We start from the raw sequence: 19252 nt of genomic DNA on the forward strand, positions 1-19252 counted from the left end.
TCTTGGCTCACCCTTCTCCCGCCGGAGCGCCCGGGGCAGCTCGGGGCTCCTGCAGCCGCTTCTCCCCGTGTCCGTGCGGAGCGGGGACAGAGCCGCCCGTTGTTTCAGTTTCCTCGCCGTTTCCTCTCCCCGAGGGATTCCTTATGCCCTTCCCTTCCCCCCTCCCCCCCCCGCCTTCCCCCTCCGTCCCGGCTTGTTTTTATTGCGGTTTAAAGACAAAACGGTGCATTTTCGGGTTGTCCGACCTCGACCCCCGGGGGATGGAGGCACAGGAGAGCCTTGGCGCTTGGCGCGGAGGACTTTTCCTCCAGCGATGCGAGGTCTTGTGTTTTCGTTTCAAAGCGTTTCCACGTGGGGAAGCCTCTGCTTGAGTGTTTGTGTGTGTGGACTCGATCCGTGAAACAGGATTCTCCGCGTTCAAACCCCCGTGGGCTCTTGGCCGTTCATGCATGTACCTCTCCGGCCGTCATTAAAGACGCTTCCCAAACGGGATAAGGGCGGAAAAAACACCGGCTGGGGTTCACACGGTCTCGTTCTCCCCGTGCCCGGGCTGCGGGGAGCGCCCACCCGCGGGATCCCATCGAGAAGGGCGAGCGGGATCCCACGGCGGCGCCGCTGCCAATCGGTAATTGGCATCTAAAGTTTCATTTACATTTATGAAACTGCCGCTAAGAGCCAAGTAGGTACGGAACTGCCTTCCCGTTATCCCGCGGGCAGGATTTAAAGCGGAGCACACGGAGCTGCGCGTTTATCTCGCGGGTGGCGATGTGAAATAGCTGTTATTTACAAAAATTCCGGAGAGGCACTCGGTACCAGACCAGGGAGAGCCCTCGCCGATGCGAGTGTAAGCCTGAAGTCATGCTAGAACAGTAAGGAACCGGTATTTTCAGTTTTTGTGCATTTTGCTTTACGCGTTTTGCTTGCTGAGAAGAGAAAGTGTATCTAAGCTAAACTTCAAGAGCTGAGATTTTCTAGTGGGACGTGTCCCTGCCCATCGCGGGGCGGGGGGATGGAAGTAGATGGTCTTTAAGGTCCCTTCCAACCCAAGCTAGTCTATGGTTTACTGAAGTATACAAGGCAAGCATCTTTTCTGTATGGTAAATATTTTTGTTGGTCTGACCTCAGTGCTTATTTGTTATTTGAAGAGTGTACTTGACATTAAAGCTCAGGTTATATCATTGTTTCGTATCCTTAACACTCCAAAGAGAAGTTCCGCGAAGTTGCTGTGGGTTTGATTTTTCTCTTCTAGTATTTCTGGAAGTGCTGCCGAACAACAAATGTTTGCATACCTACAATATGTATCATGCTGTGAGTAAAGTGGAAATACAGATTGACATTTCTCTCTCTTCCCTGTGGTTCTTGCTGTATGTTTGACATCTCACCTTAGGTGGGCTACATCCAAAACAGCTCTTCTTGCTTTCTTTTGAAAATTCTGATATTTATGTTACCAAATGTTCTTCCATCAAATTTAATAAAAGTGAAAGAGGAGTACGTTGATTAATCTTTTATGTGTCTTTGTACAGATAATGCATATGCAGATAGAAATTATTATGTGTATGTGGTTGCAAGTGCTCATAAGTTAAGTTGAAGTTTACTCTGGCTGGATTTGTATTTTTTAATGGCTTCACAACACTTTGCAATAGAAATTTATTCTGCTGTATGGATAATGCCAGTGGGATAGATAAATTCTAAACAAGAAATTGGGAATGAATAGAAAACCAGTGGGTTCCCAGTTAACTGCAGTTCCCAGTTAAAATGTTTCAAGGAAGGCAACTAGAAATACAGCTATAGATAGAATCCTGTTGCATATTTTTAGCCTCTGATGCAAGCTTTGAGAGCTACAGTTGAAACTTTATGCAACTTTTACCTTTCAGTTCTAGAATTAATTAATGTTAAGCACTGGTGTTTGGTATGGGGAAGGTACCTGTCTGTTTACTCAATGACCTGGTGGTATTGCACAGTGTTCAATGAAATCTTCCAGTGTTAAAATTTAAACTATGTTTTGTCTATTAAATATGAAAGTTAATTCAGAAAGAAGAGAGAAATTACTGGAATTTCTGTCAAAATCTTTAGGACATAGGTACTAATTTTTTTTCTGTGTTATCTTTTTCTTTCTTGAAAGTAGGGATTTTACAAATTCAGGGCAAAACAGGTCTCCCTTTTTATACGGAGAGTTTATTCAACATACTTCTGTATTGCAGCTGCTGATCATATTTCATAGAGCTGTTAAAGCACTTAAAACCTAAAATTAGGTACTGTCTGGTAGTAAATATTTCAGATCACTCCTTGAAGAAATAAATAGCAAAAGGGGCTTTAAAAAAAAGACGTTTTGAAATATGTCATTGAACAAAAGTAATCTTGCTTTAATCATGCCTTGCTTTTACTCAAAATAATGCAATTACGACCTAAATCACTGATTCCCACACTGTGTGGTTTTTTTTTTTGCTTAAGTTTTCTTAATTTCCTGAACTTGTATTATGATCTTACACTGACTTTATTTGGTAGCATAACCTGGTACTTTGTTCAAGCTATGTTTACTGCAGCAATGCATGTATTAACAGGTATTGAATTAACTTATACTATACCTGTACTTACAGGGAGTATTCTTCCGATACTAAGAACTGAAACGTAAGTTCCTGTGCTTCCTGGTATGCATGTTTCTGTATAGCTTTTAATTGCAAAAGGTGTGCATATGCTCTCTCCAGATTTAAGATGAGTTAATTTACAGATTAGTATTTTTAATTTATGTTTTTTTTTTTGTTGTAATTTTCTATTTGTCTTTTAGTTGAACATGGGATAGATTTATTTGCTCATTATCATTCATTTTTAGTATTATCAGGGTTTGCAAGAAGAATGCAAGTAAGGGCATCAGACCAGCAGACATCTGTCAAGTTTATCAAGTATTTTTAAAGCTTTTTGAAAGTTTGGCACTAAACTACGTCTAGCAGCAGAAACAGTCAGATTTCTTTGGTTTTTACTTTGTACTTGAAATCCAATGTTATTTTTACTGTCTAATGTACCTATAATCTTCTTGCCATTTTGCATTAGAAAAGCAGTATTTATGTTGTGTAAGTGGAAAAAAAGTTTTGGTATTTGGCAATCGATTGAGAGTTTTATAAGTGAACTTTTAATATGTGATATTAACTTACTATATGATATTTTTCTTTTTTTTTTTTTTACTATTTAAATGTTGTGTAAATGTGTGCCCAACTTAACCTTTTCTGTCATGGAAAAGCACTAATTGATCTTGCTGGCCCTGACATAATAGTATAGTTTGATATTTGAAACCTTTCAGCTTTGGCATGGCCCTTTAATCACCCCTGAGATTTCAGGGCATGGTTCCATTGAAGGCATAAACTGCTACTCTTTTTAAAATGAAATAAAAATGGTTATTAAAAATAAATTATCTTTATGGTCTTTTAAAGTCAGTGGATGTTTTACCTATCGAAGCCCCAGGCTTTACAATATACATTAAAAATTCTCTTCTTTACTTGTACGTGTTAGGTGACATTTTAGATGTTGCTGTACAGAAATGGGGGTTTTATGAAATAATTTTTTTGGCCAAGTCCACACTTCTGCGTTGCAATGTTATTAAATCTGTCATTAAATCAGAAGTGCTTAAAGGAACTTGGACGCACTTTGCAGTGCGAAAGCTCAGATTTGAAGAGTGCTTATCTGTCAAGTAAAGAACAAAATTTATTTGAAAAAGCAGTAAGACTTACATTTTCAGTCCACATTAGAGTTTGTAATACTGCCAGAAGGATTCCTTTTGGGATGCCTATAATACGGGACCCTGGTGAAAACTATTTTAAAGCAGTTTCTTTTGTCTCTAAACCTGAGAAATGTGTCCAATACTTTTTGTTTTATTCTTAAACAGTAAATTAACTTTGATGATTGATTATCTTATATCAAAATACATCACTGGGTAGTCTCACTCACAGGACTGTATATAGGCTAGGTGTCAGACTTTTGAGCATGTCAAATGCTAATGGCTATCTGAGGAATACTAAAGTTTAAGCATTTTATTTTCAATTTCTTCATGATAAAATTATAATGAGGAGTGAATATCTGCAGAACTTTCAGAGGTCCATTATACCAGTGAGACTAGGATACATTTGGTCTTAAGCTATTAGGCTCAGGTACTAGACCGTGAACTCTGAGTGTAATTACTATGAATTTGAAAAGCAGGATTTTTAAGGTTTTCTGTGCTGTATTCCTTTAGGGGTCTGTATCCCTTTCCTAGAATTAAGAAAATATGATGATTTTTCATTAAGCTATTGTCCACTGAAGTACAGTGTAGTGGTAATGTTGCAGGACTCTTTGTAGGGCTGTTTAATTGTATGTAATTTAAGTGCTGTCTCTGAAGAACCAAGTCTGTCTGGGCTGAGTGAATGCTGTGTCTTTACAACACAGTTCCTTCCTATTGTGGCTGAACTATACAATTTGACTCATTTGGAGCAGCAAATTGCAAGAAAACCTCCCAACGCAACCTGCAAAGTATTTGCGTGTAGAAGATTATTTTTCATATAGGTGAGAACTTTTTACTTGCACGTTTAAGTTTATACGTAATAGATTTTTTTGGCAACATTAGAATTTATTACTGTTGTGACATGACACAATGTAAGTTGACGTTGTCAGCATTATAAAAAGTTGCTGCTTTTTTTTTTTTTAATTGGGTAAATACAGCAAGTAATTATTTTGCTCTTGATACATATATAATTTAACCACAAAACCGCACATTAAATTATGATGGTCTGATTTACACCACAAACGTAAAAGAAACACAGAGCTGAGTTTGCAACTTTTCAAATAATTCTCCTCTATGGCTCTGTGTATATAGCTATTGAAATCAATGCTGGTGCATGAGGTAATTGGAAACTTAGCTTGATGTTTTGTGCCAGATCCTTAGCTGTTGCAAATTGGAGTAGGAATGTTGAAATTACTGGAGTGGTCTCACATTATGCCAGATGAGTATCTAGTCTTCTATTCTTAGCGCAGTCTGTTTTTTTGGGGAGGTATTGAGAATACTTCATATGTGTGAGATCACATGCACAGAAGAGTAATCCTGCAATACTTAGGAGAGCTAAGCAAAGGAGAATTAAGAATAAATGACCAAATTATATGTTCATGTTTTCTTTCATTTTAACTTTTTTTCATGCTCCTCTGTTTGAATATAACTTTTTTTATAGCACTTTATAAATAACCACACGTATGCCTTTTACAATAATTATATTCCTGAAAAGGACAATTGTTATTTGGCTATGTTCTTTTTAGGCAACTTTGTTGGTTGTAAACATGAATGGTCTGGTGAATGCCAGGCCTATTCAATGTGAAGTCTGTTTACCATGTTAAATCCCACCTGGATGTCCCTTTTTATTTACTATAGTATATTCCCAGAGATTCACAGAAAATGAAGTTCACCTTATTCCCAAGTGAGAACAGCTAAACCAGCCTCTGTACACTCTGGTTTATGCCTCCTGACATCACACTATATGTGAGGTCTTCCTTCCGTCTCCCCTGAGGGTCTCAGCTTAGGCATGGTTTTAGAAAACCAAGCATAGCTCAGGCAGATTATGGACATTTTCTCTGCCGGGTTCTAGCAGCGCATCTTAGACTCAATCTCATTCCTTTTCTGGTCTTCTTAACGCTCCTAATTAGGGAGCTGGAAACAAATAAGGCTGAATAGTATAGAGGTTTTACAAACGGAATTATTGTATTCTGAGAAAGGGTCTCCAAAATAAAATTTCCAGGTTACCCAGGGCAAGATTTGGAACTGTAGTAGATTTTCCATGTGGAGAGATTAAAGTACTTTTCCACTCAGCCACCTATTTTTATGTTTGTTCTAATCTAGTGTGATAGAAGGAGCTTGTGTAATGTTCATATTAATTTAGTTCAGTTGATTGCTCTTACAGAGAAGCAATTTTTGTGTTCAAAGCCCTGTCCAAGGGCTGAGCTCACTGTGCATCACTGTGGCTGGGGATCACCTGTGAGGAGAAAGGTAGGGTCTTCCAGCTAAAATGTTCAGCTGATGTGTTTCCTAGTAGTTTCTTGGGAACTATGACTCAGCTTGTTTTCCAGTTTTCTGATTGAACTGTAGTCTAATTTCTCCCTAGTAGTCATATTTCTGGCTTAAGACAAATGAAATGAAAGGAGTTCTCCCTGATAGCGGTGAAACTACCCACGTTTTTGGGATCATGCTTAGATCTGCATTGAAGGCAGCCCAGGATTGGAACTGCAGCTTGAGAGGTGCTGTCAGATGAGGACTAAGCCTACAGCAGTTCAACTGTAAGAAAGAGGGCCATAATTTTGTTCTGTTTTTACATAGTTTGCTAGGGGTGTTGGTTCATATAAGCAGTAATAACAGTAATCTACATGTGACTCATTGCTGTGTGTGACCAACTGTATCTGCATTTCCTACATCCATCTATTTTCTGCAGCAGAGAACGGAGGAGTGTGAAGCAATGGTTTCACGTTTGGTGGCAGTGCTTCTTAAGCAGCCCTTTACCCCTCTTCTGTCAGCCACTCATTTAAGCTGGATCTGTTCCTTGCTGTGGTTCACAGACAGCTGTGCTGGCAACAAGGCAAAGGTCGGAATGAGTGGCAGCACCTGTGTGGCCAAACCTGGCACCAGTGCTGGAGAAATAGCTGTGGAAACACAGTCTCTGTTACCTAATCTGCCACCTCTATTAACTGAAGTGCAGGATGAAGCCTGTGGGATAGGTGGAATTTTTCAGAATGAAAACATTGTCTACAAAACCCATCTCTTGATCTTTAACCAAAAGGGTTTTTTTGATGTCGTGTTCTAAACTAAAACTAAAGTCACTGCAAATAATTTGCAGATACGTGTACAGGTTAAAACAGTAGAGTAAGGTATGGTACATTTGGAGAGGACAGCTGTGGTATTCACAAAGGAAGGCAGGAGTTCAAGTGTGGTGGCAGACGACAGAAGTTTTCCAGGTCTGTGCACTGCTGTCCAAAAGCTGACCTCACAGGGGACAGGCAGAATGTGACTGCACTACAAGGAGAACATCATTGCCGAGGGCTGCAGGGCTCATGACAGGCTGTGTTCTTTTACCACTATTTCTGGGGAAAGAAGTGCGATAATTTCTCAGAAGTAGTCATTACTTAGCTATCACTGTAGGGAAGTGCTTAATTAATGGCAACTAATTTTTTATTTGTCTCCAGTGTCACAAAGTATTAACTTGCATGCTACCGTGTCCCAAATGTGTGTTGTTTCCATATAACACTGAAATATGCATGCTATACCACATCATGGGTTTATCAACACTTAACCGTGCCAAACTAGCAATATTATTTTTGATGTGAGTACAAGTTTCATTTCTAGAGATAAGAGTAGTGACCTAATAAGTTCTGTAAGGGTTTTGAGTTGATGTGACTCTTTGATTAATAAACTTGAAGGCTATGAAGTTAACTCGGCACAAATGAAATTGATTAATCAGCGAAATAAAGCAGAGATTTCAAAAATACTTTTTAATGAGTCTTTAAAGAGGACACTAGTACAAAGCGTTTTTCAGGCGCTAGTCATGAAATTAAAATCTATTTATTATTTTACCCGTGACACAAAGTGAATTCTAGAAGAAGTAATGCATTTGATAGATCAATTTCTGACCTAATAAAGGAGATCTTTCTTCTTACAAACTCGCTTGTACTTCTGTCGTTAGACTGTAATGCCTATGGTACTGCTACTACAAAGTCTGAGGAAGAGTAAATAACGAAGAGAGCAGATTGCTAAAGAGTAGTCTGATTCTTTGAGCAAGCTGGGAGCGAGCAAACCGTATGTGCTTCACTACAAGTCGGTGGTTTATTTAAGAAAACAACTGGAGGCCATAGCAAATGATCCGAATGGTCTCATAGACAAAGAAGGAGTAGTAATTCAAACAAAGTACCAGGCAGACAGAGTTAAGAGAGGTTACGTTGTCGATGTAGGTAGCATGGGTGCACCTACCACTAGAGAGCTGTGCCCTCTTTTAGCTTTAGAAAGGAAGCTTGGAAAATTGGAGAAATTCCAGATGTAAGACCAGAGGAATAATTTAACAATTGGAAAATATATTTTCCAGAGCAGATTTTAGTTTACTAGAGGAGAATGTAGCATAGTTTGATCACAGTGAATAAATACCTAAATAGAGGAAAGAAAATCTGGTAAAGGATCCATTAGCAAAGCGGTTGTTAAAATGTGGGAGTACTTGGTTTTCACAATTTGTATTGCACATTTAGTGTTGTCTCTCAGTATAATTCTTCTGTCTTGTCTTCTGTGGGATAGCGAGCTGTTCCATGGACTTCACGGGGACTGCTGATGGGTAAGGAACTGACATGAGTGCAGACAGCTTTTGTGGAAATCATCAGCATAAAAAATGTAGACAACACAGCACTTCTTATATGAGTTTTTTCTTTCTACTGGACAAAGGTGCTACATAGGAATTTTGCTACTTTTCATTCACTGCATTCTGATGGTTTCAGATGGTTAACTTGACAGACCCGGTGCAGTAGTGTTAAGTTTGATGAAGAATAATTGTCCTTCTGTTCTGTCAGAAACCGCCTGAGCTGTGTGCTGGTATAAGCAGGAGTTCCTTATTCTGGGATGTTTTTTCATTCTTTTTTTTCCCCCCCATTGTTCAGTAATTCCTTGAGAATTGAACACTTTCTCAGATGCAGTATTTAAAGGTTACTGTCAACTTTAATTTAAGAAAAATGTTGCACTTCTCTTATCAAACCAGAACCAAAGTACTGATGCTTGGTTTCGGTGGCTGTGCTTTCATATTTTTTTATGACATTTCAATATGTTCCATTGAAGAACTGTAGGTGAAACACTTGCAGTGGGGGGGATGGCAGCTGCCAGTCAGGGGTGGGCAATGACACTGACACCTGAAAAGTAAGGACCCGCTGCAAGCTTCCTCCTTCATCACAATGTTTGTAGGATTCTTCACGAGTATTTGAACTTCTTCAGTAACTATCACTGCTTAGTCATAACTGCTGAATACACTCTTCAAACTGTGGCATGGGTTTTTAAAACATATAGGATTATGCTGTCATGGGTTTAATTTTAACGTGTGATTGGGTTCTTTGGGTTAATTTAACTAGCCTTGTAAAACTGCTGTTTGCTTTTACCTGGAGGATGTGATAATTTTCAAGTCCTCCTAAATTAAAAAATGTTAAGTAGGGTTTCTGTTTTAGAAATAACCTTTCTTGTTACTTTATGCTAGTTTTTGTGTCACAAGATGATTTTATTTAATGTGTGGAAGGGAAACTTGACATGTTTTTTGTGGGAGAGGAAATAATAAATAATAAATAATATGTTCAAGTTGTCAGTGTCTCTAAGTATTCTGGCTAAACAAGCATAGGCCTTTCTGTTTTCAGTGCCTTGTTTATGAAGAACTGAAATATTTTATTTGGTTTGTTGTCAAGTATTTTCTACAAAAAAAGAGAAGGAAAATATCTCAGAAATTACCCAAACTATGCCGTGTAGTAAAAAACCAAATCCTTCCCCTAAATAATCTAGTTGTTCAAAACATTGAGATGGCCAGCTAGTAGGAAAATAAAACTGATTTTTTTTATTAAAATTCTAAAAGAGTATGATTCAGTCTGTGACATCTTCATATTACTTTCCCCAGGCCCCAGGGAATAACCGTCTTTCTTTTTGATAAGGATTGTGTGGGTTTGATCAATCATCAGTTTGAGAACACCACATTTAATTCTTTATGCCGTCAATTTCCCGTTATTTTTAGGGGAACACAGAGGGATTCTAGATTAGATTTGTTTACAAATCCAGGCCAGAGATAGTCTCCGAATTTGTTTTATTTGTTTTGGGCTGGAATAATCTGTGGTTGATTAGTCTGGAATGAGTCAGAAGAGGTCTTTGTAGCTGCATGCCTTATCGAAGCAGAAGTGGTCTACTCACAGTTGGGAAGCCCCCAAGCATCAGTGGGTTCACAGATCTGGTTTCAATCCTAGCAATTTTACGGCATGTTGTGCAATGTTAGGGTAAAAGGAGGAATTGCTGATTTTATAATTCTGTACTCTGAAATTCTTAAAGCTAATCTTTCTTATTTGTTGCACAGGTGTGGGATGGGAGTGGTAGGAAGAGTAGGGGTGTCAGTTTTAGCAATAATTGGGTACGTGTAAAATTGCTACCCAGTTTTGCAAGAGAGAGAAACGCTGCCTTGAAGTATTATTTTACCTAAAGTAAATGAAATACAGTGCTTGCAGTTATTTACCATTCGCCAAGAAGTCTTTGGGTTTTCCTGTTTCCCCACTTGTTTTATTGTATGATGATAATAGGACAACAGGCAGATCTCTTGGCTTTCCTTTTCTTACCTATTTTACATACCTAACTGAGCCAGAAACCTCATAGTCTGTGTTGCTCTGTTTTTTTGTCTTAATGCATACTTTTGACTGCTACCAAACGGTCTTGTGGTAGTGTGACTTTGTTTCCAAGTCAGACATATCTGATGCAGAGTGAGACTATCATCTTAATTTTTCTTGAAAAAGTGTCCACAAGTGTCACACAAGCAATATCACCCTTCAGGAAGTTCATGTCAAGGAAACAAACTGCACTAAGCTGACAATTATACAAGTGTTCACCAAAGGCCATGCAGAACTTGCAGCACTGTGTGTAACAAATTTATAGTGACTGGCGTGAAAGCCAATTATTTGACTTGAATGTTGGGGAGTTTTCAATGTACTACAGTTTGGTGGCATGAATTGTGTCTGTTTTGACTGCTGTATTTAAAAGCTGGCGTGAATTCTGATGCTCAGAAAGGAAGATGGAAATAAGTTTTATCCCAGTTATAGATGTGTAATTTTTCAGGGAAGGGAGAAGTTAAGAGGAAGCTAGATGAGCATAGGACTATAAAGGACCGATGGGCATTGAAGACCTCTTCCCTGTTCATGATAACCCAGTACGGACAGGATACTTTTGTTTTATCAAGATAGTTGGGTTGGGTTACCAGGAAGAATTTGTATTAAAATTGTAAGTGTATAATTCTATCTGTGGCATTTTTGCATTAGTTTCCAGCTCCCCCCGCTCCTCCATTACTGGTATATATGTTTCTTTTTGATAAAGATCTATCCCTCTTCAGCAGTGATAACAGACAGACCCTAGTTCTTTTGTGAAATTAAGCTTTGGGCTTATGAGTGTCCTGATGATGGAATGGAATACTAGGGTTTAACTTTTAATTCCTATTTTGTTGTTTGTTTTTTTTTTTTTGTGCTATCAATGTCTGACATTGCACCTTGAAATGTATTTATTTCAGAAGCATGATTTCTATATACATTAGAAAATATATTGCATAGGCAGTATATATATATTACATACATATTACATACACTCAATATACATATTATATATACTCGATATTTATAGGCCATTTAGATATATGCATGCTCTTATGCATATATGTGTCACCACGCTGAATGCTGTACCAGGATGAGTGTGCTGAGCAGGTCCTGAGGGATGCCCTGTGTAGCTCCCTCCATCTAGCTGCTACGCTGTCACCCATGTGTTTTGCTGGGAGGGCAAGGACAGAGGTTTCCTTTTCAGCATATCCTGGAAATTCTTCCTGCATTCCTTCCTTGTAAATAAGTAGCGGGAAGGTCTGTGTGGTTGCAGTGCCAGGAAATTCATCTGTGCTCAGAAGCTTGCGGAAGTTCCATGAGTTACTGTGTGAGCTCCTGGAGTGACTCTGATAATTCGAAATAAGGAATATTCTATTTTTCTCTTCTTACGCAATCCATCTGCAAGTGCAAACTGATGTAGAAGATGCTCAGCAGGCGGCCAACCCCAGCGAGGATGCTTTTTCCTTCCACCAGGGGCCGCTGGACCTGCTGAGAGCTCAGATTTGCTGCATGGGCAGGTGGCACAGCACCGTGTCCTCTGGGCTGCGCACCAAGGGCTCCGGGCAGGGAGCGAGCTCGGCATGCTGCAGGGCACTAACAGATGGAGGAGTGGATCCCGAGACTGCTCCGAAAGGTTCCAGAAAGCTCTAAAACTTCTCCTAAGTGTAAAATTCTCATCCTCAACAAGCTGAAAGTGGACTGAAACCAAATTGATCCAAAGAGAAGCAGTTCTAACCTTATAGAGATGAGGGCCTGGGGAAAAAAATATTAGAAGAGGAGGAAGGCAAAGAGGGGCATCCCTTATTTCCATTAATTCTGTAGACTGTGGAGCAATATTTATTTCCACTATGCAACATGAGTTTTTCATGTTATGTGTTAAATATGTGTGCAAAGTTCCCAAGCTACTTCTACTTCCTGCAAGAATCCTTCTGATTAAAAGGAATGCAAAAATAAAAATTTGAGAGCTAAAAATAATAATAAAATGTATATACTTTTTCTCCTTCTGCCAGTTTTCCTCAGGAAAGAAATACAGGTCCCTGACTAGGTCATACTGGCTTTGCTTGCTTTTTAGACTACTTATTATGTTTATGGAATTTAAAATGATAGTCATTTGCTCTCTGTTGAGTATACAAATAGATGATAATGTTTTTTGCTGTTTTTTCCACGAAAGAATTGTTTTCATTAGGGTTCACACTCCTTTCAAGAAAACTTGGCACCTGTAGAAGAGAAAGCACAAAAGCTTATGAAGCTGAAATTAATTAATCATGAGAAATATATGAGGCAGTAGCTTTTCTGAGATTACGTTAAGAGCTGAATTTTCATTTTACCTTACAACATGGGATGAGAATGCTGACATCTTCTTTTTCTACCAAAACAAAGACGGTGATGTCTGGTTTCTAGAAAGTCTTAACAGTTGTAATTTCTTTTTTAAAAGTTTTGCATTCATATTTTTTTTCTTACTGACTTGACTGCTAATAGTTTCGCTTGAGTTTTGAAGAAAGCTAAATTATATAGCACATCAGTCTCATTCCTCATCTGAGGCACAGATCTTTTTTCTTTTCCAAGTGTGATACTAGTAAGGACTGAGAAAGCAGTATGTTCTTACTGTGCCAAGTAGATTTTTTTATTGTAGTTATAGGCTAAGTTGAAATTCTAATAAGTCAGCATTTGATTTCCTTTTAGTATAATTTAGGTGGTATTTTTTCTGTTTCATGAGACTACAGGTGATATGCATGCACAGAATTAGAAGAATGTCTGTTTAAGTAGGAATTGATTGAATGTTAGGTGGTGCCTGTTTGTTATTGCCTGTGGCATCTCTGTGGTTCCTTCAAATGAGTTCATGAGGAAGCAACTAGCATAAAACCATCCAGTTTAGTGAAACTGCAGCACATATGCACTCGTTCCTTGAATGGATTTTTATTATATGCCTTACGTAGCCTTTCATGACTCAAATATGCTTCACTCCCCTCAAATGATCTGTAGGAATGATGCAAACCCAGCTAGAGGCTTGCTGGAAGAGTTCAGACCCTGGGGGCTGTGGTCCTTTGTTGTTACCTTACTGTTGCACACCCTGCATACATTCAGTTGCAGTTATAAGCACTAACTGCTTCTACCATCACGAGTTTTTGAAGCAGAGCAGTAGAAAATGAGAAGTGGTTCTATTTGTAACCACTTCTCACTTGGTATTTTGACTTTTAACCTGTGACTGTGACAGAAATTAGTTCTTTGTGTTAACCAGAGAAGAATCCTTTCTGTTTATTCTCTAGGCATCTTATTGACGCATTTCAGAATGCAAAAATCCTGTAAATTTTGCTGGGATTGTGCAGCTCCTGTACTATACTGCCAGAGCGGCATGCCAGAGCATCACCATGGTATAACCTCAATAGTAACAGGTGTTCTTCAGTTGAAAAATAATGAAAAGAATCTGACAATGTGCCCAAGGGGATTATCATATTAAAAAAAAAAGTCATGGTAGAAAGTGAGGACCAGCACCACAATAATTTTATTTAAGAGGACCAACTCCTGGTGAACCAAGAGAGGATTTTCTTCCTCAGTTTTGGGGTTGAAGTAAAAGGGAGGAAAATTTTTGTCTGATGGCCAAACTCCTCTTCTTGGAGCTCCCTTTCTCCGTCAGGCTGACAGAGGGCCTGGGGCAGCCTCTGAAATACTCTTGAGAAATGTCAAGTGCCTTAAGGCTGTTTTTTACCTGTGGATCCCCAAGCTTCATTTTCTGTCTGGACCTTAGGAAAGCTGCCGCACAGGATCTTATTAGACGTCCCATAGAAAGTGAGACTGCCTCAGTCGGGTTTTTTATTTGTTACAATCCTAATTTTCTGAAGAAATTATTGCAAAAGGAGGAATCATATTCTTGCTGTCTTACATTTTCAGCCATTTACAAAGTGGTATACAGCAGATCCTCAAGTTTTTTTTTTATTTTTTTTTTAACTTCTAGGTGTATCTTTGGGAGGAAACACATGTTTCTCCTCATGGTCAAGTCCTGGAAGTTGCAGTTTAAATTTGATTAAGTGTTTTATTCCCCCAGATAAAAATAAATAAATAAATAAATAGATTTAAATGCGTTTGTTGATGAGGAAAGTCAGGAATCCTCCTAATTAAGACATTTCTTAGGAAGGTAAAATTTTTATCTGGGAGCATAAAACACTTCATCAGTTTTAAAGCCACATCTGCAAGAACTGGATCAAGAGCAAAACCAGGCATTTTTCTTCATTCTGGCTTGTCAGTGAGTTTAAGACTTTTAACAACAGTTTTAAAAATATTTAAACCCAGTTAGAAACACTTACAGTATAGTACAGGTAAAAGTGCCCTCCCTCCCTCTGTTTTTAATCTAGTTCTCTTGACGGAATAAACTGCAAGGTTGAATTGGTAACTGGATTATTGCCTCATAAAACAGCACGAGGTTACTATTATCCTTTAATTTTATATCTTTATTAGGGAGTATGTTGGTCTTATTCAAATCACTAACTTCTCTTATGTTTTTTTTCTCCTCTTTTACAAATTTATAAAACTGAAGCTTAAAGGATTTGGTCTAAGTGCCATTATAAAAATCATTGTGTTAGCAGTTGGTTATAATCAGCTGCTTTAACTGGGCTCAAAATATAGCAGGATTTAGCTGTTGATATGTAGAATAATGATTAAATATTAATTTTTAATTCTGTTAAAAAAGCTCTGTTTCCCATAAGAGTGTTTGAATTTTGAAGCAGTGTGAAGATAAACAACAGAGGCCGAGAAACTATTATTGTATAGCACGTTCATGCAAAGGATACGTGTTGTATTTTTCTGTAAATATTAAACAAGCTTGTCTTTGTCTTGCAATTCAGAAAAGTGAGTTCAAATATTCATGAAGGTCAGTCTTTTTTAGAAGGTGACTAATATGAATGACTTATTTAATGATGAGTTCCAGTGGATACATCCACATGAATTTTTGGGACACCACACACATATTGTGGGTGAGTCATATGCAGTTCTTAATAGTAAAACTACTGTTGGACATACATGATCAGGATGTGTTTGAAATATTTGTACACTATTTTTTAAGGCAAAATGTGACATCCATCTGTTGTTGTCAGTGTGCTTTGGTTAAGATCATGATCAATACGGAAAAAAACGTGAACATGGGTTTGTAATGGTATAGCGCCATAGATGAGCCAGAAAGTGAGGGATCTGTCACCTTCAAAGACCAACAGACAGAATTAGAGCATTTGATGTCTGAGTGCAAGCCAAGTACTGACTTTCGGTCAGTAAACTTAGAAGCTGGTCAAATGATTTGTTCCAAATCTCGTATTTAACGATTGAGCTCTTGACCATATCTTTCGGCAGGCAATCTTACTAATGCAATAGCATGAACACACTTCAAACTCTTAATTAAATTAAAGCAGATTTTGTGTTTAAGTTATTCATGGAATATTTTAGGATGAGTTGTGAAAATTCGCCTGTGTGTTTGGGATTGCCTCCTTTGGCAGGGACTGCCGCAGCAAATACCATGTAGAGCTGCTTTCTGTAAAAAAAAAATTGTTCTTACTAGGCTCCTCTTTGAAATTTACCCATAGTGAATGTTTTAAAGAAGCCTTTCTAGTCCGCTTTTGTCTCCATTGGACAAAGACTGCAGAAGATATCTACAGACACAAGGATGTGGGCTCCATGGTGACTAAAAAAACCATGGGAGGTTGTTACTATTTTGGTGATGGCATCATGGATGAAGAAGTCAATGTTTTGGATACCTTTGAAATGGAGAGGAAACTGAAGCCATTTTAAAAGGACAGGAATTATTTTCAGCTTTCTGATAAGGTGAAATCTGTGCAACACAATTTGCTTGCGTTTGGTCTTTTCCTTATGCAAGACAAAGACAAAAATTAGTGAAATATGAATGAAAAGTGTTTTTGAAACTTAGAGAAAAGGGAAGGGAAGCAGGAGGGTGTAATCTGGTGGCAGGGAAAAGGGGAAATAGAGGTAAGACTGAAAGAAAGTGAACTGGGGCTGTAAATGTGCTTGTGTATATATTCTGGGAAATACCTAAAGCAAAACACAAGGAAATTTTGGGAGTTAACGTTTTCGGGACTAAGTGGAGGTGTAGCAAGTAAATGGCCATTTAGACTAAAAGAGGAGGTATTTAAGGGGCAACAGAGGGTGGTGGGTAGTGATATGCGAGTGCCAAGGCTTGTAGCGCCAGTTTCCTTCACATATTCTACAAGTCCCAACAGAACTAAACATTGTTTAACCTCTAATAAGTGATTATTTTTATGCACGTTGGAGGTATCGTAAGGTACAAGTGCCTTCTTGTCAGAATTTAAAACAAAGATCCATAATGTGTATATGTTATTGGGCATACTCCTAGGTGATGTTTTGCTGAGATGCCTTGTTGATAAACAAATCCAGGTTGTTAGGGTTCCTTAATTTATATGCTTACATAGTGTTACATATTTTGTTTTCTTTAAAATGTAACACTAGCTTTGATTGATAATATTATGATTATTCCATGTATGAAATATCCCTGGCACTTTTTTTGTTCTAAATTATGCAGATTTGTGTAACTCTGAAGTGGATGTTTTTTGAGAATGGAGATACTAATCTAATTTGGGGCCTTTATGGTTAAGGGCATTGTAATCATTCATATGCGGAACTCTTAGAAAATACAGTTTTCCTGTTGAGGATCTCAATATTTGATGAGAGTGATTCACTCTGTGAGTGAAGGCATAGACGTAGTAGATAATTAGGGTAATGCCTGTCATTTAGCACCTTGTAGGGTGCTGCTTGTTATAAACCACTTTGTGTTTTTTTATTTAATCCTAAAGGAATTAAATGGACCTTAGAGAGTGGACTTCATGCTGATAATTGTATAATAACCTTTTTCTGCCAGACACTTAATGACTAAGAGGTTATCATTAAATGTGTATTAAGCAGTGTTGTTGGACACTTCCATTATCGTCCTTCTAATGTGTTTTCCCAAGGGTTATCTTTTGTTGTGTACTTAAACAGCTGCCTGTATTTAACATTTTAGCTTTTTTATTGGTTTGGTTTTGTAACTATTTTTTTTCTTACAGGAGTTGAAGAACTATTGCATAACTGTGTTCCTGTTTTCTGTTGGTGTGTTTTAGATAGCTTCCCAAAATAATCTGGAAGTGTTGAAACATTTTATGTGAAATTAGGTTTCATAGAAGTCAATGGGAACATTGCTGCATATTTAGTAAAACCATAGCCTCAGTTATAGTGTTTGTGTGTTGCAGATTTGCATGAGAAGTGAAAACCAGAGAATAACGTGTTAATTTTTTTCTCCTTTTTTTTTTTTTTTTTTTTTTTAATTTAGAGTACTGAGCTGTAAATTGAAGGGACGATAATTTCTGCTTGTGGGGAAAAAGAAAGGTGAACAACCTCCATGGAAGACTCTCAGGATCTAAGTGAACAGTCAGTAAGTACAAATGGTGCTAAACTGAATGGAATAACTTGAACTCTGTTCAAATTTTGCTTGACGGGATTTTAATTTGGATATGAGAATTATAGTAAGATCTTGGCAAAGCTTCTGAGCTTTTAGATTCAAAACTGTTTTCAGTTCATATATCAAATAAGAGGTTTTAATGTTCTTTTTTACCTGTTGAGTGTAAAAGATCATAGTTGTATAGGATTTTGCAGAACTGCAAGCGTTGGAGGGCTGATGGAGTTAATTGAGGTACATTGGAAGAATAAAATATTAAAATCTTGCACAGTGGTATGTTTTGTTCAAATAATTGTATCAAAATTTATATCCATAGTGGTCTGCTAAAGCAAGAGTAACCAAACAGGTGAACAAGAAATTTCAGATGGTCAGACTGTGGCAAATGACATGTGAATTGTTTCAAGACTCTCTTGAAATTCAAGGGCACTGTGAGAACTGGCAGTATATCCCCCTATCCCATGGAAGAGAGAGTTTCCACTTGTCATTGATGAAAGAAGTGAGAAAAACAGGATGGACATTTCTTCACCTTTTCTCTTTCTAATTTTTCGTTTCCTTTAAGCATGTGATTTTTAGACTTTCTTACCTCCAGGCTGCAGTTCTGAGGAGGCAGCATGCTCCAGCTAAATTTAAAGTTGGCAGGGCTTGCCATCCAAAGTATAGGTTTTAACATCTTAATTTCTAGTCATCACAATACCGGCAGATTTTGTAAGTATCATGGTACCCATGAGCCTTAGCTTGGACTCAGTGTACTAAAGATCAATAAAGGAATTTTTTATTTCTGTTTCTGACATGCTTAGGGAGGTTATCCATGTAATAAACTAGCTTTGATATATTTTTTTTTATAGCAGAGACTTTTATAGGTAACACAAGTGCAAGGAACTGAGAAGAGCTTGCATGGTTTTTTTTTTTAAATGTCATTAATTTTCTTTAATAAGGAGTACTTTGCTCCTGACTGGCAGCTACTATCTGAGACTTTATCTTGGACTAAAGTTTTATTGCAGATTTAAAATGGTAGAGAACTGGAAAGTCTTAACAGTGTCTTAGAGTCACCATGGTGGCACTACTTGGGACAGCTGCATTTATTTATTTAAACTGTTCCAAACCAAAACTTTAGAGCATATAAAAGCTACATGGCTTCATAATTTCGTAAAGTTTTATAAAGGTCGTAAAAGATTGAGCAGAAATTCCTCTCTCATAGTCTATGAAACAATTATTCTGTGCAGTAAATGTAGTATGATTATTAATAGGAAGTAGATGAACCAGTCTAGCTTAGGCAAAAATATGTTTTTGTAGTAGTTAAAATATTTTTGCACCACTGGATGCCTGATAAGTGCATGCTTTAGTAGACATTTTACCACCTTATCATAGCCTAATTTCTGTAGTATTTTTCATAGTTACTCATAGCTTTATGCTAATATATTAGAACACTCTTACAGATTACAAATTAAGGTG

The 19252-nt window shown here is 37.8% G+C and overlaps 1 protein-coding gene across 17 annotated transcripts in view; it reads left to right on the top strand.

Moving 5' to 3' along the window:
• Positions 1 to 19252, top strand: part of EYA4 (EYA transcriptional coactivator and phosphatase 4) — a 153012-nt gene that overhangs the window by 940 nt on the left and 132820 nt on the right. For 14 of the 17 annotated variants that reach the window (XM_054063459.1, XM_054063468.1, XM_054063450.1 and 11 more), the window contains exon 2: positions 17675 to 17776. In XM_054063459.1, the coding sequence (XP_053919434.1) occupies positions 17744 to 17776 (33 nt within the window). In that variant the 5' untranslated portion in view covers positions 17675 to 17743. Of the gene's footprint in view, positions 1 to 729; positions 881 to 17674; positions 17777 to 19252 lie in introns of those variants that run through there. The other 3 variants (XM_054063452.1, XM_054063455.1, XM_054063453.1) reach the window with 3 other exon arrangements.

The sequence above is a fragment of the Cuculus canorus genome, chromosome 3 (assembly GCF_017976375.1).
Source record: "Cuculus canorus isolate bCucCan1 chromosome 3, bCucCan1.pri, whole genome shotgun sequence".
Taxonomy (NCBI): domain Eukaryota; kingdom Metazoa; phylum Chordata; class Aves; order Cuculiformes; family Cuculidae; genus Cuculus; species Cuculus canorus.